This window comes from Heterodontus francisci, unplaced genomic scaffold (genome assembly GCF_036365525.1).
Source record: "Heterodontus francisci isolate sHetFra1 unplaced genomic scaffold, sHetFra1.hap1 HAP1_SCAFFOLD_1915, whole genome shotgun sequence".
Taxonomy (NCBI): domain Eukaryota; kingdom Metazoa; phylum Chordata; class Chondrichthyes; order Heterodontiformes; family Heterodontidae; genus Heterodontus; species Heterodontus francisci.
In genome coordinates, this window is record NW_027141480.1 from 8,992 (window position 1) to 35,703 (window position 26,712).

Genomic DNA, 26,712 nt, shown 5'->3' on the forward strand with positions numbered 1-26,712 from the left:
ATCGGGGGGAGGGGAGGGTAGGGGAAACCGGGATATGGGGGGGGAGGGGAAACCGGGATCGGGGGGGGGGAGGGGAGGGGAGGGGAAACCGGGATCGGGGGGGGGAGGGGAGGGGAGGGGAAACCGGGGTCGGGGGGGGGAGGGGAAACCGGGAACCGGGGGGGGAGGGGAAACCCGTATCGGGGGGGGGGAAACGGGATCGGGGGGGGGGGGAAACGGGATCGGGGGGGGGGGAAACGGGATCGGGGGGGGGGGGGGAAACAGGATCGGGGGGGGGGGGGGAAACAGGATCGGGGGGGGGGGGGAAACAGGATCGGGGGGGGGGGAAACCGGGATCGGGGGGAGGGGAGGGGAGGGGAGGGGAGGGGAAACCGGGATCGGGGGGGGAGGGGAAACCGGGATCGGGGGGGGGGGGGGAGGGGAGGGGAGGGGAAACCGGGATCGGGGGGGGGGGGGAGGGGAGGGGAGGGGAAACCGGGGTCGGGGGGGGTGAGGGGAGGGGAAACCGGGATCGGGGGGGGGAGGGGAAACCGGGATCGGGGGGGGGGGAGGGGAAACCGGGATCGGGGGGGGGGGGAGGGGAAACCGGGATCGGGGGGGGGGGGAGGGGAAACCGGGATCGGGGGGGGGGGGAGGGGAAACCGGGATCGGGGGGGGGGGAGGGGAAACCGGGATCGGGGGGGGGTGGGGAGTGGAAACCGGGATCGGGGGGGGTGGGGGGAGGGGAAACCGGGATCGGGGGGGGGTGGGGAGTGGAAACCGGGATCGGGGGGGGGTGGGGGGAGGGGAAACCGGGATCGGGGGGGGGGTGGGGGGAGGGGAAACCGGGATCGGGGGGGGGGTGGGGGGAGGGGAAACCGGGATCGGAGGGGGTGGGGGGAGGGGAAACCGGGATCGGGGGGGGTGGGGGGAGGGGAAACCGGGATCGGGGGGGTGGGGGGAGGGGAAACCGGGATCGGGGGGGGTGGGGGGAGGGGAAACCGGGATCGGGGGGGGTGGGGGGAGGGGAAACCGGGATCGGGGGGGGTGGGGGGAGGGGAAACCGGGATCGGGGGGGGTGGGGGGAGGGGAAACCGGGAATCGGGGGAGGGGAGGGGAAACCGGGATCGGGGGGGGGGGGAGGGGAAACCGGGATCGGGGGGGGGGAGGGGAAACCGGGATCGGGGGGGGGGGAGGGGAAACCGGGATCGGGGGGGGGGGGGGAGGGGAAACCGGGATCGGGGGGGGGGGGGAGGGGAAACCGGGATCGGGGGGGGGGGGAGGGGAAACCGGGATCGGGGGGGGGGGGGGGGGGAGGGGAAACCGGGATCGGGGGGGGGATGGGTAACCGGGATCGGGGGGGGGAGGGGAAACCGGGAATCGGGGGAGGGGAGGGGAAACCGGGAATCGGGGAGGGGAGGGGAAACCGGGAATCGGGGGAGGGGAGGGGAAACCGGGATCGGGGGGGGAGGGGAAACCGGGATCGGAGGGGGAGGGGAGGGGAGGGGAAACCGGGATCGGGGGGGGAGGGGAGGGGAGGGGAAACCGGGATCGGGGGGGGAGGGGAGGGGAGGGGAAACCGGGATCGGGGGGGGGGGGAGGGGAGGGGAGGGGAAACCGGGATCGGGGGGGGGAGGGGAGGGGAGGGGAAACCGGGATCGGGGGGTGAGGGGAGGGGAGGGGAGGGGAAACCGTGATCGGGGGGGGAGGGGAGGGGAGGGGAAACCGGGATCGGGGGGGGGGGGGAGGGGAGGGGAAACCGGGATCGGGGGGGGAGGGGAGGGGAGGGGAGGGGAAACCGGGATCGGGGGGGGAGGGGAGGGGAGGGGAAACCGGGATCGGGGGGGGAGGGGAGGGGAGGGGAAACCGGGATCGGGGGGGGGGGGAGGAAACCGGGATCGGGGGGGGGGGAGGGGAAACCGGGATCGGGGGGGGGGGGGAGGGGAAACCGGGATCGGGGGGGGGGGAGGGGAAACCGGGATCGGGGGGGGGGGGAGGGGAAACCGGGATCGGGGGGGGGGGAGGGGAAACCGGGATCGGGGGGGGGGGGGGGGGGGAAACCGGGATCGGGGGGGTGGGGAGTGGAAACCGGGATCGGGGGGGGTGGGGGGAGGGGAAACCGGGATCGGGGGGGGTGGGGAGTGGAAACCGGGATCGGGGGGGGTGGGGGGAGGGGAAACCGGGATCGGGGGGGGTGGGGGGAGGGGAAACCGGGATCGGGGGGGGTGGGGGGAGGGGAAACCGGGATCGGGGGGGGTGGGGGGAGGGGAAACCGGGATCGGGGGGGGTGGGGGGAGGGGAAACCGGGATCGGGGGGGGTGGGGGGAGGGGAAACCGGGATCGGGGGGGGGGGGAGGGGAAACCGGGATCGGGGGGGGGGGGGGGGGGGAAACCGGGATCGGGGGGGTGGGGAGTGGAAACCGGGATCGGGGGGGGTGGGGGGAGGGGAAACCGGGATCGGGGGGGTGGGGAGTGGAAACCGGGATCGGGGGGGGTGGGGGGAGGGGAAACCGGGATCGGGGGGGGTGGGGGGAGGGGAAACCGGGATCGGGGGGGGTGGGGGGAGGGGAAACCGGGATCGGGGGGGGGGTGGGGGGAGGGGAAACCGGGATCGGGGGGGGTGGGGGGAGGGGAAACCGGGATCGGGGGGGGTGGGGGGAGGGGAAACCGGGATCGGGGGGGGTGGGGGGAGGGGAAACCGGGATCGGGGGGGGTGGGGGGAGGGGAAACCGGGATCGGGGGGGGTGGGGGGAGGGGAAACCGGGATCGGGGGGGGTGGGGGGAGGGGAAACCGGGATCGGGGGGGGTGGGGGGAGGGGAAACCGGGAATCGGGGGAGGGGAGAGGAAACCGGGATCGGGGGGGGGGAGGGGAAACCGGGATCGGGGGGGGGGGGGAGGGGAAACCGGGATCGGGGGGGGGGGGGAGGGGAAACCGGGATCGGGGGGGGGGGATGGGTAACCGGGATCGGGGGGGGGAGGGGAAACCGGGATCGGGGGGGGGGAGGGGAAACTGGGAATCGGGGGGGGGAGGGGAAACCGGGAATCGGGGGGGGGAGGGGAAACCGGGAATCGGGGAGGGGAGGGGAAACCGGGAATCGGGGGAGGGGAGGGGAAACCGGGAATCGGGGGAGGGGAGGGGAAACCGGGATCGGAGGGGGAGGGGAGGGGAGGGGAAACCGGGATCGGGGGGGGAGGGGAGGGGAGGGGAAACCGGGATCGGGAGGGGAGGGGAAACCGGGATCGGGGGGGGGGGAGGGGAGGGGAGGGGAAACCGGGATCGGGGGGGGAGGGGAGGGGAAACCGGGATCGGGGGGGGAGGGGAGGGGAAACCGGGATCGGGGGGGGAGGGGAGGGGAAACCGGGATCGGGGGGGGAGGGGAGGGGAAACCGGGATCGGGGGGGGAGGGGAGGGGAGGGGAGGGGAAACCGGGATCGGGGGGGGAGGGGAGGGGAGGGGAGGGGAAACCGGGATCGGGGGGGGGGGGGGAGGGGAGGGGAGGGGAAACCGGGATCGGGGGGGGGGGGAGGGGAGGGGAGGGGAAACCGGGATCGGGGGGGGAGGGGAGGGGAGGGGAGGGGAAACCGGGATCGGGGGGGGAGGGGAGGGGAGGGGAGGGGAAACCGGGATCGGGGGGGGAGGGGAGGGGAGGGGAGGGGAAACCGGGATCGGGGGGGGAGGGGAGGGGAGGGGAGGGGAAACCGGGATCGGGGGGGGAGGGGAGGGGAGGGGAGGGGAAACCGGGATCGGGGGGGGAGGGGAGGGGAGGGGAAACCGGGATCGGGGGGGAAACCGGGATCGGGGGGGGGGGGGGAGGGGAGGGGAGGGGAGGGGAAACCGGGATCGGGGGGGGAGGGGAGGGGAGGGGAGGGGAAACCGGGATCGGGGGGGGAGGGGAGGGGAGGGGAAACCGGGATCGGGGGGGGGAGGGGAGGGGAGGGGAGGGGAAACCGGGATCGGGGGGGGGAGGGGAGGGGAGGGGAGGGGAAACCGGGATCGGGGGGGGGAGGGGAGGGGAGGGGAGGGGAAACCGGGATCGGGAGGGGAGGGGAGGGGAAACCGGGATCGGGGGGGGGAGGGGAGGGGAGGGGAGGGGAAACCGGGATCGGGGAGGGGAGGGGAAACCGGGATCGGGGAGGGGAGGGGAGGGGAAACCGGGATCGGGGGGGGAGGGGAGGGGAGGGGAAACCGGGATCGGGGGGGGAGGGGAGGGGAGGGGAAACCGGGATCGGGGGGGGAGGGGAGGGGAGGGGAAACCGGGATCGGGGGGGGAGGGGAGGGGAGGGGAAACCGGGATCGGGGGGGGAGGGGAGGGGAGGGGAAACCGGGATCGGGGGGGGAGGGGAGGGGAGGGGAAACCGGGATCGGGGGGGGAGGGGAGGGGAGGGGAAACCGGGATCGGGGGGGGAGGGGAGGGGAGGGGAGGGGAAACCGGGATCGGGGAGGGGAGGGGAGGGGAGGGGAAACCGGGATCGGGGAGGGGAGGGGAGGGGAAACCGGGATCGGGGAGGGGAGGGGAGGGGAAACCGGGATCGGGGAGGGGAGGGGAAACCGGGATCGGGGGGGGGAGGGGAGGGGAGGGGAAACCGGGATCGGGGGGGGGAGGGGAGGGGAGGGGAAACCGGGATCGGGGGGGGGAGGGGAGGGGAGGGGAGGGGAAACCGGGATCGGGGTGGGGAGGGGAGGGGAGGGGAAACCGGGATCGGGGTGGGGAGGGGAGGGGAGGGGAAACCGGGATCGGGGTGGGGAGGGGAGGGGAGGGGAAACCGGGATCGGGGTGGGGAGGGGAGGGTAGGGGAAACCGGGATCGGGGTGGGGAGGGGAGGGTAGGGGAAACCGGGATCGGGGTGGGGAGGGGAGGGTAGGGGAAACCGGGATCGGGGTGGGGAGGGGAGGGGAGGGGAAACCGGGATCGGGGGGGGGGAGGGGAGGGGAGGGGAAACCGGGATCGGGGGGGAGGGGAGGAGAGGGGAAACCGGGATCGGGGGGGGAGGGGAGGAGAGGGGAAACCGGGATCGGGGGGGGAGGGGAGGGGAGGGGAAACCGGGATCGGGGGGGGTGGGGAGGGGAGGGGAAACCGGGATCGGGGGGGGAGGGGAGGGGAGGGGAGTGGAAACCAGGATCGGGGGGGAGGGGAGGGGAAACCGGGAACCGGGGGGGAGGGGAAACCGGGAACCGGGGGGGAGGGGAAAGCGGGATCGGGGGGGAGGGGAAAGCGGGAACCGGGGGGAGGGGAAAGCGGGAACCGGGGGGGGGGGAAAGCGGGAACCGGGGGGGGGGGAAAGCGGGAACCGGGGGGGAGGGGAAAGCGGGAACCGGGGGGGGAGGGGAAAGCGGGAACCGGGGGGGGAGGGGAAAGCGGGAACCGGGGGGGGAGGGGAAAGCGGGAACCGGGGGGGGAGGGGAAAGCGGGAACCGGGGGGGGAGGGGAAAGCGGGAACCGGGGGGGGAGGGGAAAGCGGGAACCGGGGGGGAGGGGAAAGCGGGAACCGGGGGGGGAGGGGAAAGCGGGAACCGGGGGGGGAGGGGAAAGCGGGAACCGGGGGGGGAGGGGAAAGCGGGAACCGGGGGGGGAGGGGAAAGCGGGAACCGGGGGGGGAGGGGAAAGCGGGAACCGGGGGGGGAGGGGAAAGCGGGAACCGGGGGGGGAGGGGAAACCGGGAAGGAGGGGAAACCGGGAACCGGGGTGGAGGGGAAACCGGGAACCGGGGTGGAGGGGAAACCGGGATGGAGGGGAAACCGGGAACCGGGGTGGAGGGGAAACCGGGGGGGGAGGGGGAACCGGGGTGGAGGGGAAACCGGGGGGGGGGAGGGGGAACCGGGGGGGGGAGGGGAAACCGGGGGGAGGGGAAACCGGGGGGGAGGGGAAACCGGGGAGGAGGGGAAACCGGGATCAGGGGGGAAACCGGGATCAGGGGGAAACCGGGATCAGGGGGGAAACCGGGATCAGGGGGGAAACCGGGATCAGGGGGGGAGGGGAAACCGGGGAGGAGGGGAAACCGGGATCGGTGGGAAGGGGGAGATAACCGGGATCGGGGGGGAGAACCGGGATCGGGGGGAAGGGGGGGGGGAGAACCGGGATCGGGGGGAAGGGGGGGAGAACCGGGATCAGGGGGAAGGGGGGGAGAACCGGGATCAGGGGGGAGGAGAAACTGGGAACCGGGGAGGAGGCGAAACCGGGATCGGTGGGAAGAGGGGAAACCGGGATCGGTGGGAAGAGGGGAAACCGGGATCGGTGGGAAGAGGGGAAACCGAGATCGGGGGGGGGGGGGAGAACCGGGATCGGGGGGGAGGAGGCGCAACCGGGATCGGTGGGAAGAGGGGAAACCGGGATCGGTGGGAAGAGGGGAAACCGGGATCGGTGGGAAGAGGGGAAACCGGGATCGGTGGGAAGAGGGGAAACCGGGATCGGTGGGAAGAGGGGAAACCGGGATCGGTGGGAAGAGGGGAAACCGGGATCGGGGGGGGGGGGGGGAGAACCGGGATCGGGGGGGAGGAGGGGAGAACCGGGATCGGGGGGGAGGAGGGGAGAACCGGGATCGGGGGGGGAGGAGGGGAGAACCGGGATCGGGGGGGGAGGAGGGGAGAACCGGGATCGGGGGGGAGGAGGGGAGAACCGGGATCGGGGGGGAGGAGGGGAAACCGGGATCGGGGGGGAGGAGGGGAAACCGGGATCGGGGGGGAGGAGGGGAAACCGGGATCGGGGGGCGGGAGGGGAAACCGGGGGGCGGGAGGGGAAACCGGGATCCGGGGGGGGAGGAGGGGAAACCGGGATCCGGGGGGGGAGGAGGGGAAACCGGGATCCGGGGGGGGGAGGAGGGGGGAACCGGGATCCGGGGGGGGGGGAGGAGGGGGGAACCGGGATCCGGGGGGGGGGGAGGAGGGGGGAACCGGGATCGGGGGGGGAGGAGGGGGGAACCGGGATCGGGGGGGGAACCGGGATCGGGGGGGGAGGAGGGGGGAACCGGGATCGGGGGGGGGGAGGAGGGGGGAACCGGGATCGGGGGGGGAGGAGGGGGGAACCGGGATCGGGAGGGAGAGAACCGGGATCGGGGGGGGGGAGGGGAAACCGGGATCGGGGGGGGAGGAGGGGAAACCGGGATCGGGGGGGGAGGAGCGGAAACCGGGATCGGGGGGGGAGGGGGGGAAACCGGGATCGGGGGGGAGGGGGGGAAACCGGGATCGGGGCGGAGGGGGGGTGGGGGGGAAGAACCGGGATTGGGGGGGGGGAGGGGGAACCGGGGGGGGGAGGGGAAACCGGGGGGAGGGGAAACCGGGGGGGAGGGGAAACCGGGGAGGAGGGGAAACCGGGATCAGGGGGGAAACCGGGATCAGGGGGAAACCGGGATCAGGGGGGAAACCGGGATCAGGGGGGAAACCGGGATCAGGGGGGGAGGGGAAACCGGGGAGGAGGGGAAACCGGGATCGGTGGGAAGGGGGAGATAACCGGGATCGGGGGGGAGAACCGGGATCGGGGGGAAGGGGGGGGGGAGAACCGGGATCGGGGGGAAGGGGGGGAGAACCGGGATCAGGGGGAAGGGGGGGAGAACCGGGATCAGGGGGGAGGAGAAACTGGGAACCGGGGAGGAGGCGAAACCGGGATCGGTGGGAAGAGGGGAAACCGGGATCGGTGGGAAGAGGGGAAACCGGGATCGGTGGGAAGAGGGGAAACCGAGATCGGGGGGGGGGGGGAGAACCGGGATCGGGGGGGAGGAGGCGCAACCGGGATCGGTGGGAAGAGGGGAAACCGGGATCGGTGGGAAGAGGGGAAACCGGGATCGGTGGGAAGAGGGGAAACCGGGATCGGTGGGAAGAGGGGAAACCGGGATCGGTGGGAAGAGGGGAAACCGGGATCGGTGGGAAGAGGGGAAACCGGGATCGGGGGGGGGGGGGGGAGAACCGGGATCGGGGGGGAGGAGGGGAGAACCGGGATCGGGGGGAGGAGGGGAGAACCGGGATCGGGGGGGGAGGAGGGGAGAACCGGGATCGGGGGGGGAGGAGGGGAGAACCGGGATCGGGGGGAGGAGGGGAGAACCGGGATCGGGGGGGGAGGAGGGGAGAACCGGATCGGGGGGGAGGAGGGGAAACCGGGATCGGGGGGGAGGAGGGGAAACCGGGATCGGGGGGCGGGAGGGGAAACCGGGGGGCGGGAGGGGAAACCGGGATCCGGGGGGGGAGGAGGGGAAACCGGGATCCGGGGGGGGAGGAGGGGAAACCGGATCCGGGGGGGGGAGGAGGGGGGAACCGGGATCCGGGGGGGGGGGAGGAGGGGGGAACCGGGATCCGGGGGGGGGGAGGAGGGGGGAACCGGGATCGGGGGGGAGGAGGGGGGAACCGGGATCGGGGGGGGGAGGAGGGGGAACCGGGATCGGGGGGGGAGGAGGGGGGGAACCGGGATCGGGAGGGAGAGAACCGGGATCGGGGGGGGGGAGGGGAAACCGGGATCGGGGGGGGAGGAGGGGAAACCGGGATCGGGGGGGAGGAGCGGAAACCGGGATCGGGGGGGGAGGGGGGGAAACCGGGATCGGGGGGGAGGGGGGAAACCGGGATCGGGGCGGAGGGGGGTGGGGGGGAAGAACCGGGATTGGGGGGGGGGAGGGGGAGGAGGAGGAGGGGGGAAACCGGGATCGGGGGAGGAGGAGGAGGGGGGAAACCGGGATCGGGGGGGGAGGGAGGAGGAGGGGGGAAACCGGGATCGGGGGGGGGAGGGGGAGGAGGAGGGGGGAAACCGGGATCGGGGGGGGAGGGGGGAAAGCGGGAGGAGGAGGAACCGCGATCGGGGGGGTGAGGAGGGGGGAACCGGGATCGGGGGGTGGGGGGGAGGAGGAGGAACCGGGATCGGGAGGAGGAGGGGGAGGGGGGAAACCGGGGGAGGGGGGGGGGAGGGGGGAGAACCGGGATCGGGGGGGAGGGGAAACCGGGATCGGGGGGGAGGGGGGAACCGGGATCGGGGGGAGGAGGGGAAACCGGGATCGGGGGGAGGAGGGGAAACCGGGATCGGGGGGGAGGAGGGGGAAACCGAACGGGGGGGAGGAGGGGGAAACCGGGATCGGGGGGGAGGAGGGGGGAACCGGGATCGGGAGGAGGAAGGGGAGGGGGGAAACCGGGGAGGGGGGGGGGAGGGGGGGAGAACCGGATCGGGGGAGAGGGGGGAACCGGGATCGGGGGGGGGAGAGGGGGGAACCGGGATCGGGGGGGGGGGAGAGGGGGGAACCGGGATCGGGGGGGGGGAGAGGGGGGAACCGGGATCGGGGGGGAGAGGGGGGAACCGGGATCGGGGGGGAGAGGGGGGAACCGGGATCGGGGGGGAGAGGGGGGAACCGGGATCGGGGGGGAGAGGGGGGAACGGGATCGGGGGGGAAGAACTGGGATCGGGGGGGGAAGAACCGGGATCGGGGGGAGAGGGGGAACCGGGATCGGGGGGGGAAGAACCGGGATCGGGGGGGAGGAGAAGAACCGGGATCGGGGGGGAGGAGAGGGGGTGGGGAAGAACCGGGATCGGGGGGGAGGAGGGGGGTGGGAGAAGAGGGGAGGGGGAAACCGGGATCGGGGGGGAGGAGGGGGCGAAGAACCGGAATCGGGGGGGAGGAGGGGGCGAAGAACCGGAATCGGGGGGGAGGAGGGGCGGAAGAACCGGGATCGGGGGGAGGAGGGGCGGAAGAACCGGGATCGGGGGGGAGGAGGGGCGGAAGAACCGGGATCGGGGGGGAGGAGGGGCGGAAGAACCGGGATCGGGGGGAGGAGGGGCGGAAGAACCGGGATCGGGGGGAGGAGGGGGGGGGAAGAACCGGGATCGGGGGGGAGGAGGGTGGTGGAAGAACAGGGATCGGGGGGGGGGGGGGGAGAGAACCAGGAGCAGGGGGGGGGGGGGAGAACCGGGATTGGGGGCAAGGGGGAGGGGGAAACCGGGATCGGGGGGGAGGAGGAGGGGGAAACCGGGATCGGGGGGGGGGAGGAGGAACCGGGATCGGGGGGGGGGAGGAGGAACCGGGATCGGGGGCGGGAGGAGGGGTGGAGGAACCGGGATCGGGGGGGAGGAGGGGGGAACCGGAATCGGGGGGGGGAGGAGGAGGGGGAAACGGAATCGGGGGGGGGAGGAGGAGGGGGGAAACGGAATCGGGGGGAGAGGGGATACCGGGATCGGGGGGGAGGGGATACCGAGATCGGGGGGGAGGGGATACCGAGATCGGGGGGGGAGGGGATACCGGGATCGGGGGGGGAGGGGATACCGGGATCGGGGGGGGAGGGGATACCGGGATCGGGGGGGGAGGGGATACCGGGATCGGGGGGGGAGGAGGAGGGGGGGAAACCGGGATCGGAGGGGGAGAAGGAGGGGGGGAAACCGGGATCGGGGGGGAGGAGAAGGAGGGGGGGAACCGGGATCGGGGGGGGGAGGAGAAGGAGGGGGGGAAACCGGGATCGGGGGGGGAGGAGAAGGAGGGGGGGAAACCGGGATCGGGGGGGGGAGGAGAAGGAGGGGGGGAAACCGGGATCGGGGGGGGAGGAGGAGGTGGCGAAGAACCGGGATCGGGGGGGAGGGGGAGGAGGGGGCGAAGAACCGGGATTGGGGGCAAGGGGGAGGGGGAAACCGGGATCGGGGGGGGAGGAGGAGGGGGAAACCGGGATCGGGGGGGGGGAGGAGGAACCGGATCGGGGGGGGGAGGAGGAACCGGGATCGGGGGCGGGAGGAGGGGTGGAGGAACCGGGATCGGGGGGGAGGAGGGGGGGAACCGGAATCGGGGGGGGGAGGAGGAGGGGGAAACGGAATCGGGGGGGGAGGAGGAGGGGGGAAACGGAATCGGGGGGAGAGGGGGATACCGGGATCGGGGGGGAGGGGATACCGAGATCGGGGGGGAGGGGATACCGAGATCGGGGGGGGAGGGGATACCGGGATCGGGGGGGGAGGGGATACCGGGATCGGGGGGGAGGGATACCGGGATCGGGGGGGGAGGGGATACCGGGATCGGGGGGGGAGGAGGAGGGGGGAAACCGGGATCGGAGGGGGAGAAGGAGGGGGGAAACCGGGATCGGGGGGGGAGGAGAAGGAGGGGGGGAAACCGGGATCGGGGGGGGGAGGAGAAGGAGGGGGGAAACCGGGATCGGGGGGGGAGGAGAAGGAGGGGGGAAACCGGGATCGGGGGGGGAGGAGAAGGAGGGGGGGAAACCGGGATCGGGGGGGGAGGAGGAGGTGGCGAAGAACCGGGATCGGGGGGGAGGGGGAGGAGGGGGCGAAGAACCGGGATCGGGGGGGAGGGGGAGGAGGGGGCGAAGAACCGGGATCGGGGGGGAGGGGGAGGAGGGGGCGAAGAACCGGGATCGGGGGGGAGGGGGAGGAGGGGGCGAAGAACCGGGATCGGGGGGGAGGGGGAGGAGGGGGCGAAGAACCGGGATCGGGGGGGAGGGGGAGGAGGGGGCGAAGAACCGGGATCGGGGGGGAGGGGGAGGAGGGGGCGAAGAACCGGGATCGGGGGGGAGGGGGAGGAGGGGGCGAAGAACCGGGATCGGGGGGGAGGGGGAGGAGGGGGCGAAGAACCGGGATCGGGGGGGAGGGGGAGGAGGGGGCGAAGAACCGGGATCGGGGGGGAGGGGGAGGAGGGGGCGAAGAACCGGGATCGGGGGGGAGGGGGAGGAGGGGGCGAAGAACCGGGATCGGGGGGGGAGGGGGAGGAGGGGGCGAAGAACCGGGATCGGGGGGGGAGGGGGAGGAGGGGGCGAAGAACCGGGATCGGGGGGGGAGGGGGAGGAGGGGGCGAAGAACCGGGATCGGGGGGGGAGGGGGAGGAGGGGGCGAAGAACCGGGATCGGGGGGGGAGGGGGAGGAGGGGGCGAAGAACCGGGATCGGGGGGGGAGGGGGAGGAGGGGGCGAAGAACCGGGATCGGGGGGGGAGGGGGAGGAGGGGGCGAAGAACCGGGATCGGGGGGGGAGGGGGAGGAGGGGGCGAAGAACCGGGATCGGGGGGGGAGGGGGAGGAGGGGGCGAAGAACCGGGATCGGGGGGGGAGGGGGAGGAGGGGGCGAAGAACCGGGATCGGGGGGGGAGGGGGAGGAGGGGGCGAAGAACCGGGATCGGGGGGGGGAGGGGGAGGAGGGGGCGAAGAACCGGGATCGGGGGGGAGGGGGAGGCGAAGAACCGGGATCGGGGGGGAGGGGGAGGAGGGGGCGAAGAACCGGGATCGGGGGGGAGGGGGGGGGCGAAGAACCGGGATCGGGGGGGAGGGGGGGGCGAAGAACCGGGATCGGGGGGGAGGGGGGGGGCGAAGAACCGGGATCGGGGGGGAGGAGGGGGCGAAGAACCGGGATCGGGGGGGAGGAGGGGGCGAAGAACCGGGATCGGGGGGGAGGAGGGGGCGAAGAACCGGGATCGGGGGGGAGGAGGGGGCGAAGAACCGGGATCGGGGGGGAGGAGGGGGCGAAGAACCGGGATCGGGGGGGAGGAGGGGGCGAAGAACCGGGATCGGGGGGGAGGAGGGGGGCGACACAGTGGCGCAGTGGTTAGCACCGCAGCCTCACAGCTCCAGGGACCCGGGTTCGATTCTGGGTACTGCCTGTGTGGAGTTTGCAAGTTCTCCCTGTGTCTGCGTGGGTTTTCTCCGGGTGCTCCGGTTTCCTCCCACAAGCCAAAAGACTTGCAGGTTGATAGGTAAATTGGCCATTATAAATTGTCACTAGTATAGGTAGGTGGTAGGGAAATATAGGAATAGGTGGGGATGTTTGGTAGGAATATAGGATTAGTGTAGGATTAGTATAAATGGGTGGTTGATGTTCGGCACAGACTCGGAGGGCCGAAGGGCCTGTTTCAGTGCTGTATCTCTAATCTAATCTAAAAAAAACCGGGATCGGGGGGGAGGAGGGGGCGAAGAACCGGGATCGGAGGGGAGGAAGGGGCGAAGAACCGGGATCGGGGGGGAGGAGGGGGCGAAGAACCGGGATCGGGGGGGAGGAGGGGGCGAAGAACCGGGATCGGGGGGGAGGAGGGGGCGAAGAACCGGGATCGGGGGGGAGGAGGGGGCGACACAGTGGCGCAGTGGTTAGCACCGCAGCCTCACAGCTCCAGGGACCCGGGTTCGATTCCGGGTACTGCCTGTGTGGAGTTTGCAAGTTCTCCCTGTGTCTGCGTGGGTTTTCTCCGGGTGCTCCGGTTTCCTCCCACAAGCCAAAAGACTTGCAGGTTGATAGGTAAATTGGCCATTATAAATTGTCACTAGTATAGGTAGGTGGTAGGGAAATATAGGGACAGGTGGGGATGTTTGGTAGGAATAGGTGGGGATGTTTGGTAGGAATATAGGATTAGTGTAGGATTAGTATAAATGGGTGGTTGATGTTCGGCACAGACTCGGAGGGCCGAAGGGCCTGTTTCAGTGCTGTATCTCTAATCTAATCTAAAAAAAACCGGGATCGGGGGGGAGGAGGGGGCGAAGAACCGGGATCGGGGGGGAGGAGGGGGCGAAGAACCGGGATCGGGGGGAGGAGGGGGCGAAGAACCGGGATCGGGGGGGAGGAGGGGGCGAAGAACCGGGATCGGGGGGGAGGAGGGGGCGAAGAACCGGGATCGGGGGGGAGGAGGGGGCGAAGAACCGGGATCGGGGGGGGAGGAGGAAGAACCGGGATCGGGGGGGGAGGAGGGGGGGGGGGGGAGAACCGGGAGCAGGAGGGAGAGTGGGGGGGGGGGGGGCGGGGGAGAACCGGGAGCAGGAGGGAAAGGGGGGGAGAACCGGGAGCAGGAGGGAAAGGGGGGGGAGAACCGGGATCGGGGGGAAGGGGAAACCGGGATCGGGGTGGAGGGGAAACCGGGATCGGGGTGGAGGGGAAACCGGGATCGGGGTGGAGGGGAAACCGGGATCGGGGTGGAGGGGAAACCGGGATCGGGGTGGAGGGGGGGGGGGGAAGGAACCTGGATCGGGAGGGGAGGGGGGGGGGGGGGGAGAACCGGGATCGGGGGGGGGAGGAAGAACCGGGATCGGGGGGAAGCAGGGGGGATCGGGGAGGGGGGGGGGGGGGTAGGAGGGGGGGAACCGGGATCGGGGAGTGGGGGGGGGGGAAAGAGAACCGGGATCGGGGGGGGAGGGGGAACTGGGATTGGGGGGAGGAGGGGGGATCGGGAGGGGGGGGGGAAAAGGAGGGAGGAACCGGGATCAGGGAGGGGTGGGGGCGGGGGGGGGGGGAGGGGAACCGGGATTGGGGAGGGGGGGGGGAACCGGGATCGGGGAGGGGGGGGGGAAACCGGGATCGGGGGGGAGAACCGGGATCGGTGAGGGGGGAGGGGGGGAAACCGGGATCGGTGAGGGGGGGGGGGTGGGAAAGGATATCGGGGGAGGGGGGGGAAGTAGGGGGGAAACGGGATGGGGAGGAGGAGGGGGAACCAGGATCGAGGGGAGGGGGGGGGAAAGAGGAGGGGGAACTGGGATCGGGGAGGGGGAGAAGAGGGGGAATTGGGCGTGGGGGAGAAAGGAGGGGGAACCGGGATAGGGAAGGGGGGGGGGGGGGGGAGAAAGAGAGGACCGGGACCTGGGGGGGCAGGGGGGGGGGGGGAGGTGAAGGGGAAACGAGAGGAGGGGAGACAAGGGGTGGGTAGCACAGAAGAGTGCGGGGACACCAAGGGGCGGTGTGGGGGTGGTGCTGAATGGGTAAGTGGATGGGTGGTGTCAGAGGGAGGGGATGGGTGATAGGGCAGAAGAGGCAGGGGAGGATGGGATGGAAGGGAGGGGATTACAGGACACCAAGAAAACGGGGGGGGGGGGGGGAGACACTGATGGGGAGGGAATGTGGAACAGAGGAGGGAGGGGATTGAGGGGGTGACACAGAGGGTGGAGGAAACAGGGAGGGGTCACAGAGGTGTGGAGAGTATATAGGGTGGGGGGGGGGGGGGTGGGGAAAGACTGACACCGAGGGTGATGGGGATGATACCAAGGTAAGGAGAGATGAGGTGGGGGGGTGACACTGAGGGGATGGGGAGGGGCCGCGGTGGGAGAGGATGAGGATAGGCGATGGGAGAATGGGGTGGATAGTGGGAGGGAATTGGGGGATAGGGGATGGGGGATTTGAAGTATCGGATTGGGCGGGGGGGGTGGGAAGTGACACCAGGGCGGGGGGGGGGGCGGGTAGAGGGGATGCGGGGGAACTCAGTGGGGGAGGGGAGGTGGGTAGGGACCGAGGAAGGAGGGGTTGGGGTGTACACCGAGGGGATGGGGGCACTAAGGGGGGGCACTGGGGGAACACTGAGGGTGGGGGATGCAGGAGACACCGAGGGGAGGGAATGGGGGAACGGGAGTGAACACCAAAGGGATTGGGGAAGAGGGGATCGGGGGGATGGGGAAAGAAGGGATCGGGTGGAGGGGGGGGGGGCGGGGGGAGAAGGTGCCCCGAGGTTGGGGGAGAACACAAAGACAGTTTTGATCCATGGCCAAAGTTAGTAGGGGGAAGCCAAACTCCATCAACACTGCTGGGCAAAGGAAAATACAGGGAGACTGTAGTGCCTCCTCCTGGATAGAGCACAGGTTCTGCTCAGCCTGGCCTGTCACTAAAGGTCTGCAAATGAAACCTGACCCCAGCCAGAGTCCTTTCATTTCTTCCCGTGCCTGACCCGACCACTGGAATTAAGTTGGCTATATTAAAGAGGTTGTGCTCTACCTTCGATGGAATCGCAAACTTGCGATCCTGACATCCTGGTTGTCACTGTGTCCGACCCAGCCCGACCCGGACATGTCGTGGGGTCCTGTCGGGTTCGGATCGGATAGCCATGCTCTACCTGTCACAGCCCTGTCCTCTGAACAACTTGCTGACCTTCAGCATAGAGAAGGAAAAGCCCTGTATTTAAATATCCTTACGTGGCCTCAGGGTGTCTGCAATAGCTGGAACAACTAACGTTACGAAGAGTGCCTTTGTAACTGACTTTAGTGGAAATGACAAACGGTTTATATAGAGCCTTTCTAGTCAGGAAATCCCAAAGTGATTTACAGCCAATGACATATCATCACTGATGTATTGTAGGCAAAGATCAGTAACTATAACGTTGATCAGGGCCACAGTACATCTTTTCCAGTCTGTTGCTTCTTGAATGTTCAGATAGTGTTAAGTGGCAGGAGCTGTACCAGATAATGGAACCTTCCATCAGGGAGAGGATGAACAGAATGGCCTCTTTCTATGTTCATGATTCTAGGTATCAAATACATAAGACACCACCCTAAAGAAAATCTCTCCACAGGCTGTCTTAAAGCTACCTCAACCAAGGAACATAAACTTCTGAATTATGAGTCAGATCCCCTCTGAGGTAAATGGAAATAAAAGGCTTTTTTGAAGAAAAACAATAGTCAAATTAAACAGGTAAGTAACCACAAGTGACCCTCAATCTCAGCCAGGGACTATCTAATGAACTCACCGTGGGACAACAGGAGATGACAGCTGCACTCCCCCCTTAATAACAGGGATCCCCAGGGCTAAGAGCTGAGTTTAGGTTTGCCACACCTCAGAGGCACTAATTAAGCATTTCCCTGGATCAGTTTATCCTTTGCTCCCACTCATTCAGCTAATGAGTGGTCAGACCCATTTGTGAGAATCCCAATTCTATCCATTGTTTTGGAAGCCCATGATGGTTACACCCGCCCCCTCATCACAGCTGATGAATAATCACTTAAAATGGTTTTTCCTTTGCCCCCCTGCCCCAACTCACTACTTGTATGGCCAACTGTTTCTAGCTCCCCACATGCAGAGTTTCCCGATCTCAAAGTATGGAATGACCTTCTATGCTGCAAGATTTTGAACTATTTCACAATCACAGGCCATCCTAAAGCTCTTTACAGTCAATGAATTACTTTCCAACTGCTGTGATGTCGGAAACTCGGCTGCCAATTTGTGCATAGCAAGATCCCACAAACAGCAATGAGATAATGACCGGATAATCAATTTTCATACAGCACTGGCAGTGTGAGCCTGGATTGTGGGCTCATGTCTTGGAGTGGAACTTGAACCCAAGACCGATTGACTCAGGCGAGAGTGCTACCACCTAATGACCAGCAATAAAGGTCAGCCTTACAACATTGTGAAAATGAACAGCAATTTGATCACAACTGATTGTTCTGGCATTATAATAAACACAGACAACAAGGTCTTTTTTTAAGCCATCCTTTATTCCTCACATAATATAAAATGGAAAAGAAAATGCTGAAGGGAAGGAGGGAGTTATAGAGAAAAAGAATCACTTTTCAGCTTTCAATCAAATAAGCAGAGGAGAAGGCAGCAAATACAAAAGGAAACTATACAATCCCAGGTCTGTCAGCCTTTTCAAGGGTAGGGATCCCTCCCAATCTCCTTCCTCCCAATCAGGTTTCTCACAAGTAAACCAAACATTTTTCAACAGTCAGTTAAGCCACTTCACTGGCTGAATAAAATTAACAGCCATTTTAAACACTCAATTAAACCCTACCCCCAAAATAAGTAGTCAACTTGCAGCTTTTAAAAAAATTCTAATAACAATGTTTATTTATAGCTTTGTCAGTTTTCAGTTTGGGGTGTTATTCCTCCAGCTTCCCTCTACCCCTCCGACCTACCCTCCCCTGCCCCATACCACTCCCCAGCTGAGCCTGAGAGTGGAAGCGTGAACTCTGATCTTGGCCCCTCCCCCATCAACCCCTTCCGAGGCCTGATTTTGCAAACAGCGGGGTATTATTTTGGGGGAGGGGATTTGTAGGATGGAGTGTTCACCACAGCGAGTTTTTGTATTTGAAGTTCAGTTTCAGCAGGTACTTCATGTTCACCTGGGCCACGTCATAGACGATGTACCTGAAAGATCACAGGTTAAGGTCGGCAACCGCAATCGCAGCCCCTCCCACCTCCCTCACCTATCCCACCACTGACTCACCCTGGAGGTACAATTTCATCTGTGGGCCATTCTTCACTGGACACAGTAGCGAGCATTGAAGGACTGAGTCTTGGCCAGTGAGTGCAGGGCAGATCTCCATCCCCTCTCCCCAGTCTGCTAGATATGAGAGTCTTGGCTGGTGAGTGCCAGGCCCTTGATCTGTAGTGTGTGCGTCTGTCTCAGCCAGTGAGTGTAGAGTGAGGCTCAACCTCATCCCACCCCACTGCACCCCCCCCCCACCACACTAAACGTTGGCGATCTTGCCTGGTGTGTGCGAGAGAGGAAGAGAATGTTTGTGTTTGTGTGGGGCACAGGCAGCTCCCTCACCCGCTGAGTCTCGGTTGCCTGCCTATTATCCCACAGACTGGCTCTTACCAGCAGCTCTCACTCAGCCCCATTGAAATGGAGCCCATTTCTCACAGGGCTCACATCCATTACAGGAAGCCAGTCTTCCCATCAGTCTGAACTTGGATTAAGTTCAGGTGCCAAAGAATGAAAAGTCAGCAGCGTGTTAAAAAAAAAACGCATCAAATCGAGGCCCCCTTCCCCAACCTACACTGCAAAGTCACCGTGCCACAGGCCCGATTGCTCCTGCATAGAGAAGGATACTCGTTGTACAGTAAGCTGGAGTCTGTGGCTAGTGTCCGGACGCCTTTCCCCAGAGGCACATCCACTCCGTCCATCTTGATGGTGGCACTGGGATCCGGAGCGGTCTTCCCGACACCTGTGGAGAAACAGGAGCCATTGATGTCCAACAGGTGCAGTGATATTCCTAGCCAGTGTGATCATCTTGCCCCACCGCCCCAACAGCCAACCCCTCACAACCTCCCCACACCCCCAGCAACTACCTTACCTCCGATCGCCTTAAATTGGAGAGTGGGGCTTAGGACACAGAATCATCTGGCTCCACACGGGCTCCCCCACCAACAATGCCCCCCTACCCGTGCGACCAAGACCCAGCGGGCGATCCAAGTGCAAACTCTTCATGGCTTTCCTGAAGAGGAAGCACCTCAAATGCGTGGGATCATTACACATGAACAGGGAAGGGATGGAGGCCCAGATGTTGCTTCCAAATTTTTGCGCTCTTCCCTCAGAGAACAAAGTGAAGTAGTGGAAGAGTCGACAGTCTGACAGGCCACAATGTGAATGCTCCTCCCAAACCAGAACTATCTTTATACAGGGCAAAACAGAGGTCAGTCCTACCTAGTCAGAGGGTTTTCTGTGCTGCTAAAGGGTGGGGGCCACACAATCCAGCAGACATGAAGATCCCTGCTGGATATTAACACAGAATTCAAAGCTGGGGTCCTGGTCTCCACTCACTGGGAATGTCCAGAGAAGGTTTTGAACCCTGCACCTTCTGACTCGGGCAAGAATGCTACATTTCAGCTCGTTCCTCGGGACTGAAAGTGGGGAGTAAACTGGCAATGTGACATGCTGATCAGAGACAGGAATTGTCTGTGGCAAGAGCAAGGTGTGTGTGGGGGGGGGGGATAAAACAGAGAAACAGGGGACAAGGGGAGTGAGGGGGGATTCCGGAAGCTAGGGCAGGTGGCAGACTCCAGGAGAGAGGTGGGAGTGGTGAAGGAGGACTCCAGGGACAAGATGTGACGATCAGCTGTGACATCCCAGTGTGTTGTTCATCTCACCCTGACACAGTGGAGGTGCTTCGCTCACATTCAGCATCATTGCATCGTCTTCGTCTTAACATAATAAAGGGACACTCCTTAAGCAGCTCACCATTCACAATGTGTTCACCTTCCACAACACACTCACACAATGCAGATGGTAGATGTCAGGTGGATAATACAAGTGAGAACCAGGCTGATTACAGAAAGCTCAGAGGGGAAGTGGAAAAGAAATGAGAAGCAAAGAGAGAGTATGAAAAGAGACTGGCAGCTAACATAAAAAGGAATCCAAAAGTCTTCTATAGACGTATAGAGAGTAAAGGGGTGGTACTAGGAGGAGTGGAGCCAATTAGGGACCAAAACAGGAGATTTACACATGGAGGCAGAGGACAGAGTGAGGTATTAAATGAATACTTTGCATCTGTCTTTGCCAAGGAAGAAGATGCAACCCAGGCAATATTGAAAGAGGAGGTACATCAGACACTAGAGTGGTTTAAAATTGATAAAGAGGAAGTATTAGATAGGCTGTAAGTTTAGTAATTAGTAAGTTGATTGGCCGGTAAGTGCTTCGTGTAAGGGACAATGTGTTAATTGTTAGCTTAGGACACTGGAGTTAGGGAAGATCTATTAAAAAAAAACTAAAACTTTAAAATAAATACCTAAAATACATGCCTGTGTCATTAAGAAACGTGTAACTCTTAGTTTTAGGAGGTATTAGCATTTAATAAGCATAGTAAATTCTACTAGACATAGGAATTACCCTGAGTTAATTAAAAAGTAATTAAAGTAAATTAACAAATAGCATAAGTAACAATGGCAGGACAGGTGTTGTGTTGCAGCTGTTGTATGTGGGATCTCCTGGACACCAAAGTGATCCAGGACAAACATGTCTGCAGAAAGTGTAAGCAGGTAGAGGAATTCCAGATCAGGATTATTGATCTCAAAGCTGAACTGCAGGCACTACACAACATCAGGGAGGTGGAGAGATACCTGGACACTTTGTACCAGAAGACGGTCACCCCCTTAGAATAGGGTCGTATGTTTTGGTCATCGGTGAGGGACAAGAGCCTGTGACTGTGAGTGAGGCTGGTAATGGGACCATGCAGACAGTGGTGGAGGAGCCTCAGCCTTTGCAATTGTCAAACAGGTCTGAAGTGCTTGCAACCTGTGTAGATGAAAGCGAGGTCTGCAGAGTGGCCGAGCAGACTGGCCATGGCACAGGAAGCCGTTCAAGCGGGGGTAGCAAAAAGGTAAGTAGTGTTACTAGGGGACAGTATAGTGAGGGGGATTGACATTGTTCTCTGCAGCAAAGAGCAAGAGTCCAGAAGGCTGGGTTGCCTGCCTGGTGCCAGGGTTAAGGACATCTGCTCAGGGCTAGAGAGGAACTTACAGTGGGAGGGGGAGGATCCAATCGCTGTGGTCCATGTAGGTATCAACGACATAAGCAGGACGAGGAAGGAGGTTCTGCATCGTCAGTATGAGGAGTCAGGCACCAAGAAGCAGTACATCAAAGACAACAATCTCTGGATTATTACCTGGGCCACGTGCAAATTGGCATAGGGCAAATAAGATTAGAGAAGTGAATGCGTGGTTCAAAGACTGGTGTGGTAGAAGGGGGTTCGGTTCGTGGGGTACTGGCACCAGTACTGGGGAAAGTGGGGGTAGTACTGTTGGCACGGTCTTCACCTGAACAGTGCTGGGACTAGTATTCTCACGAGCCACATAACTAGGGAAGTAGAGGGGATTTTAAACTATATAGTGGGGGCAAGGGATCAAATTTGGGAAGATGTGGTAAATCAAAGAGTAGGGACAAGGCAAGAGAGAAAGGAAATGATAAACAGACCGTGACAGGAAGGGATAGAGAGTACAAATAGCTAAGGCTAGACGTTACAAAAATAATAAAAGGACAAAACTAAAGGTTCTGTTTCTGAATGCACGTAGCATTCAAAACAAAACAGATGAACTGAGTGAAAAAAGAAATAAATAAGTACGATCTGATAGCCCTAACGGAGACATGGCTGCAGGATGACATAGATTGGGATCTGAATATTGAAGGGTACATGTCATTTAGGAAGAAGGAAGCTAGGAAAAGATGGAGGGTCGGCTCTGTAAATTAATGATGGTATTATCACATTAGAGAGGGATGACCTAAATTCAGGAAACCAGGATGTAGAAGCGGTTTGGGTAGAGATGAGAAATGGTAAAGTAAAGAACTCACTCGTGGGAGTGGTGTAGAGGCCCCCTAACAGTGACCACGCGGTAGGAGAGTATAAAGGAAGAAATAATGGGAGCTTGTCAGAAAGGTATGGCGATAATCATGGGGATTTTATAGACTGGAAAAATCAGATGGGCAAAGGTAGCCTAGATGAGGAGTTCATCAACTGTTTTCGGGATAGTTTCTTAGAACAACACTTTCTGGAGCCAACTAGACAGCAGGCTAGACCTGGTACTGTGCAACGAGATAGGATAATTAATGACTTCACAGTGAAAGCACCCCTAAGTAACAGTGATCATGATATGATTGAATTTTACATTCAGTTTATGGAGAGAAGAGTGGATCTAAGACTAGTATTTTAAACTTAAATAAGGGCAATTATGAGGGCATGAAAGCAGAGCTAGTTAAAGTGAGCTGGGAAAGTAGGTTAAGGGATAGTTTAATAGTGATGCAGCGACAGACATTTAAGGGGATATTTCTGAATACACAGAACAGATACATTTCAACGAGAAAGGAAAATTCCAAGGGAAGGACCCACCATCCGTGGTTAACTAAAAAAGTCAAAAACAGTGTTAAACTTAGTATTTCGCATTGGTCCTCACTATAGAAGAAACAAGTAACATCCCTGAAATAGCTGTGAATCAGGAAATGGAAGGGAGGGAGGATCTCAAGAAAATTACAATCACCAGGGAAGTGGTACTGAGCAAATTGTTGGAGCTACGGGCTGACAAGTCCGGAGGTCCTGATGGACTTCATCGTAGGGTCTAAAAGAAGTGGCTAGTGAGATAGTTGATGCATTGGTTTTAATTTTCCAAAGTTCCCTAGATTTGGGAACGTTCCATTAGATTGGAAAATAGCCAATGTAACTCCTTTATTCAAAAAAGGAGGGAGACAGAAAGCAGGAAACTACAGGCCAGTTAGCATAACATCTGTCTTAGGGAAAATGTTAGAAGCTATTATTAAAGATGTTATAGCAGGGCATTTAGAAAAATTCAAGGTAATCAGACAGAGTCGATATGATTTTGTGAAAGGGAAATCACGTTTAACCAATTTATTGGAGTTCTTTAAAGTCGTAACTTGTGCTATGGATAAAGGGGAACCGTGAATGTACTATACTTAGATTTCCAGAAGGTATTTGGTAAGGTGTCACATCAAAGGTTGTTGCGGAAAATAAAAGCTCATGGTGTAGGGGGTAACATATTGGCATGGATAGAAGATTGGCTAGCTAACAGGAAACAGACAGTAGGTATAAATGGTTAATCTTCTGATGGGCAAGGTGTAACAAGTGGTGTGTCACAGGGATCAGTGCTCAGGCCTCAACTTTTTACAATTTATATAAATGACTTGGATGAAGGGAGCAAAGGTATGGTTGCTAAATTTACTGATGACAAAGATTGGTAGGAAAGTAAGTTGTAAACAGAAAAGGAGGCTACAAAGGGATATAGATGGGTTAAGTGAGTGGGCAAAGATCTGGCAAATGGAGTATGTGGAAATTGCCCATTTTGGAAGGAAGAATAGAAAAGCATATTATCTAAATGGTGAGAGATTGCAGAGCCCTGAGATGCAGAGGGATCTGGCTGTCCTAGTGCATGAATCGTAAAAGGTTAGAATGCAGGGACAGCATGTAATTAGGAAAGCTAATAGAATGTTATTGTTTATTGTGAGGGGAATTGAATACAAAAGTAGGGAGGTTATGCTTCAGTTATACAGGCATTGGCGAGACCACATCTAGGAGTACTGTGTACAGTATTGGTCTCTTTATTTAAGGAAAGATGTAAATGCATTGGAAGCAGTTCAGAGAAGGTTTACTAGACTAATACCTGGAATGAGCGGGTTGTCTTATGAGGAAAGATTGGACAGGCTAAGGCTTGTATCCACTGGAGTTTACAAAAGTAAGAGGTGACTTGATTGGAACATACAAGATCCTGAGGGGTCTTGACAGGGTGGATGTGGAAAGGATGTTTCCCCTTGTGGGAAAATCTAGAACTAGAGGTCACTGGTTAAAAATAAGGGGTCGCCCATTTAAGACAGAGATGGAGAAATGTTTTCTCTGAGGGTTGTGAGTCTTTGGAATTCTCTTCCTCAAAAGGCAGTGGAAGCAGAGTCTTGAATACTTTTAAGGCAGAGTAAGATAAAATTCTTGATAAGCAAACGGGTGAAAGGTTATCGGGGGTAGGCGGGAATGTGGAGCTGAGGTTACAATCAGATCAGCTTACTCGTGCTCCTAGTTTGTATGCATAAATCAATGAAGGTCCAGGACAGGTTGAAAGCACAGTTAATAGAGCGTACAGCATCCTAGGCTTCATTAAGAGGCTCTGAGTACGAATGGAACAAAGTTATGTTAAATTTGTACAGAACACTGGTTCGACTTCAACTGGAGTAGTGTGTCCAGTTCTGGGCGCCACAATTTAGGAAGATGTGAAGGCATTGGAGAGAGTACAGAAAAGGTTCACGAGAATGGTTGTGGTTTGAGGAACTTCAGTTATGTGGATAGACTAGAGAAGTGGGTGGCGCAGTGGCTAGCACCGCAGCCTCACAGCTCTAGGGACCCAGGTTCGGTTTTGGGTACTGCCTGTGCGGAGTTTGCAAGTTCTCCCTGTGACCGCGTGGGTTTTCGCCAGGTGCTCCAGTTTCCGCCCACAGCCAAAGACTTGCAGGTGATAGGTAAATTGGCCGTTGTAAATTGCCCCTAGTGTAGGTAGGTGGTAGGGAATATGGGATTACTGTAGGGTTAGTAAATGGGTGGTTGTTGGTCGGCACAGACTCGGTGGGCTGAAGGGCCTGTTTCAGTGCTGTATCTCTAAAATAAAAAAATAAAATTAAAAAAGTTGCGATTGATTTCTTTGGAGAAGGTTGAGAGGAGATTTGATAGAAGTGTTCAAAATCATGAGGGGTCTGGACAGGGCAGATAGGGAAAAACTGTTCCCATTGGTAGAGGGATCTAGACCAAGAGGGCACAGATTTAAGGTCGCTTCTTTTGTCAATTACATGAAGAGCTTTTTCACGCAGCGAGTGATTCGGATCTAGAATGCACTGCCTGAGAGTGTGGTGGAGGCAGGTTCAATTGAGGCAGTCAAGAGAAAATTGGATTGTTTTCTGAAGACGAAGAATGTACAGGACTACGGGGAGAAGGCCGGGGAATGGCATGAGGTAAAGTGCTCATTTGGACAGCCAGCACAGACATAGTGGGCCGAATGGCCTCCTTCTGTGCTGAAACAATTCTGTGACATGGACTTCCAAAAGATGTTTGATAAAGTGCCAGATAACAGGCTTGTCCACAAAGTTGAAGCCCATGGAATAAAAGCGAAGTTGGCTGAGCGACAGGAAACAGAGTAGTGGTGAACAATTGTTTTTTTGGACTGGGTTAAGTATATAATGAGGTTCCCCAGTGTCTGTGTTAGGGCCCCTGCTTTTCTTGGCATAAACTAATGACCTAAACTTGGGTGTACAATTTCAAAATCTTGCGGACGACACAAAACTTGTAAGTATTGTGAACTGTGAGGAGGATAGTGATAAATATCAAGAGGACATTGACAGGCTGGTGGAATGGGAGGACAGGTGGCAGATTAAAATTAATGCAGAGAAGTGTGAAGTGATGGATTTTTGTAGGGTGAACAAGGAGAAACAATATGAAATAAAGGGCGTTCAGGAGCAGAGGGACCTGGGGGTATATGTGCACAAATCATTTAAAGTTGCAGGGCAGGTTAATAAAGCATACAGGATCCTGGGCTTTATAAATAGGGATATAAAGTACAAAAGTAAGGAAGTTATGATAAACCTGTATAAAACACTGGTTCAGCCTCAACTGGAGTATCGTGTCCAGTTTTGAGCACCACACTTTAAGAAGGATGTGAAGGCTTTCGAGAGGGTGGGGTGCAGAAAAGATTCCTGAGAATGTTCCGGGGATGAAGAATTTCAGTTACATGGATAAATTGGAGAAGCTAGGGCTGTTTACTTTGGAGGAGAGAAGATTAAGAAGAGATTTGATAGAAGTGTTCAAAATCATGAGGAGTCTGGACAGAGTAGATAGGGAGAAACGGATCTCATTGGTGGAAAGATCGAGAACCCGAGGTCACTGATTTAAGGTGTCTAGATTTCTGTATACTGCTGACATCAAAGGATATAGGGACAGCGCGGGAAAGTGGCATTGAGGCAGATGACCAGCCATGATCTAACTGAATGGCGGAGCAGGCTTGGCAGGCTGAATAACCTACTCCTGTTCCTATGAATGGCAAAAGACCCAAAGGCAACATGAAGATAAACTTATTTTACATAGCAAGTGATTAGGATCTGGAATGCACTGCCCGAGAGTGTGGTGGACGCAGATTCAATCATGGCTTTCAAAAGGGAATTGGATAAGCAACTGAAAAGAAAACATTTGCAAGGCTACAGGGAAAAAGCGGACAAGTGGGTCGAGGTGAGTTTCTCTTGCAAAGAGCCGGCATGGACACAAAGGGCCAAATGGCCTCCTTCACTACTGTAAGCATTCTTGATTCTACGTTCAGCTTCCACAACGCGTTCACAGAGTGTTCACTGCCCTGGCCTTTCACCTGGTGCTTACCTTTCACACTGTGTTTGCCTTTCGGTAGTTTTGTAATATGATTAGCTCGCTTCAACTCATGCCTGCGAAAATACAATATTCAACAGTGAGTGGCCTCAGGAACAGAACTGGGCTTCGAACTGTGCCCATCAGTTCAATAATAAATGTTAAAATTTCATGACAGGAGGAAGCTAGCTGCACACCGAGTTACTAACTCAAATCCTAGTCCTAGCTCCACACTGGAGCTATCAACATCAGTCCCCAGTACACTCCACACTGGAACTATCAACATCAGTCCCAGTACACTCCACACTGGAACTATCAACATCAGTCCCCAGTACACTCCACACTGGAACTATCAACATCAGTCCCCAGTACACTCCACACTGGAGCTATCAACATCAGTCCCCAGTGCACTCCACACTGGAACTATCAACATCAGTCCCCAGTACACTCCACACTGAAACTATCAACATCAGTCCCCAGTGCACTCCACACT

At 61.1% G+C, this 26,712-nt stretch overlaps 2 protein-coding genes across 2 annotated transcripts; one reads left to right on the plus strand and one right to left on the minus strand.

Annotated features, from left to right (window-relative positions):
• Positions 1-1,619: 1,619 nt before the first annotated feature.
• Positions 1,620-16,982, plus strand: LOC137363811 (uncharacterized; the record flags this gene model as incomplete). Its single annotated transcript, XM_068027367.1, has 4 exons — positions 1,620-1,664; positions 5,652-5,782; positions 7,592-7,790; positions 16,890-16,982. Coding segments are annotated over 4 exons (468 nt in total), but the record flags the coding sequence as incomplete, so codon positions are not given.
• Positions 16,983-17,094: 112 nt separating this feature from the next.
• On the minus strand, positions 17,095-26,296 carry LOC137363812 (poly [ADP-ribose] polymerase 1-like; the record flags this gene model as incomplete). The annotated part of the gene is made up of 3 exons (XM_068027368.1): positions 17,095-17,754; positions 18,443-18,557; positions 26,235-26,296. Coding segments are annotated over 3 exons (259 nt in total), but the record flags the coding sequence as incomplete, so codon positions are not given.
• Between the last annotated feature and the right edge of the window lie 416 nt (positions 26,297-26,712).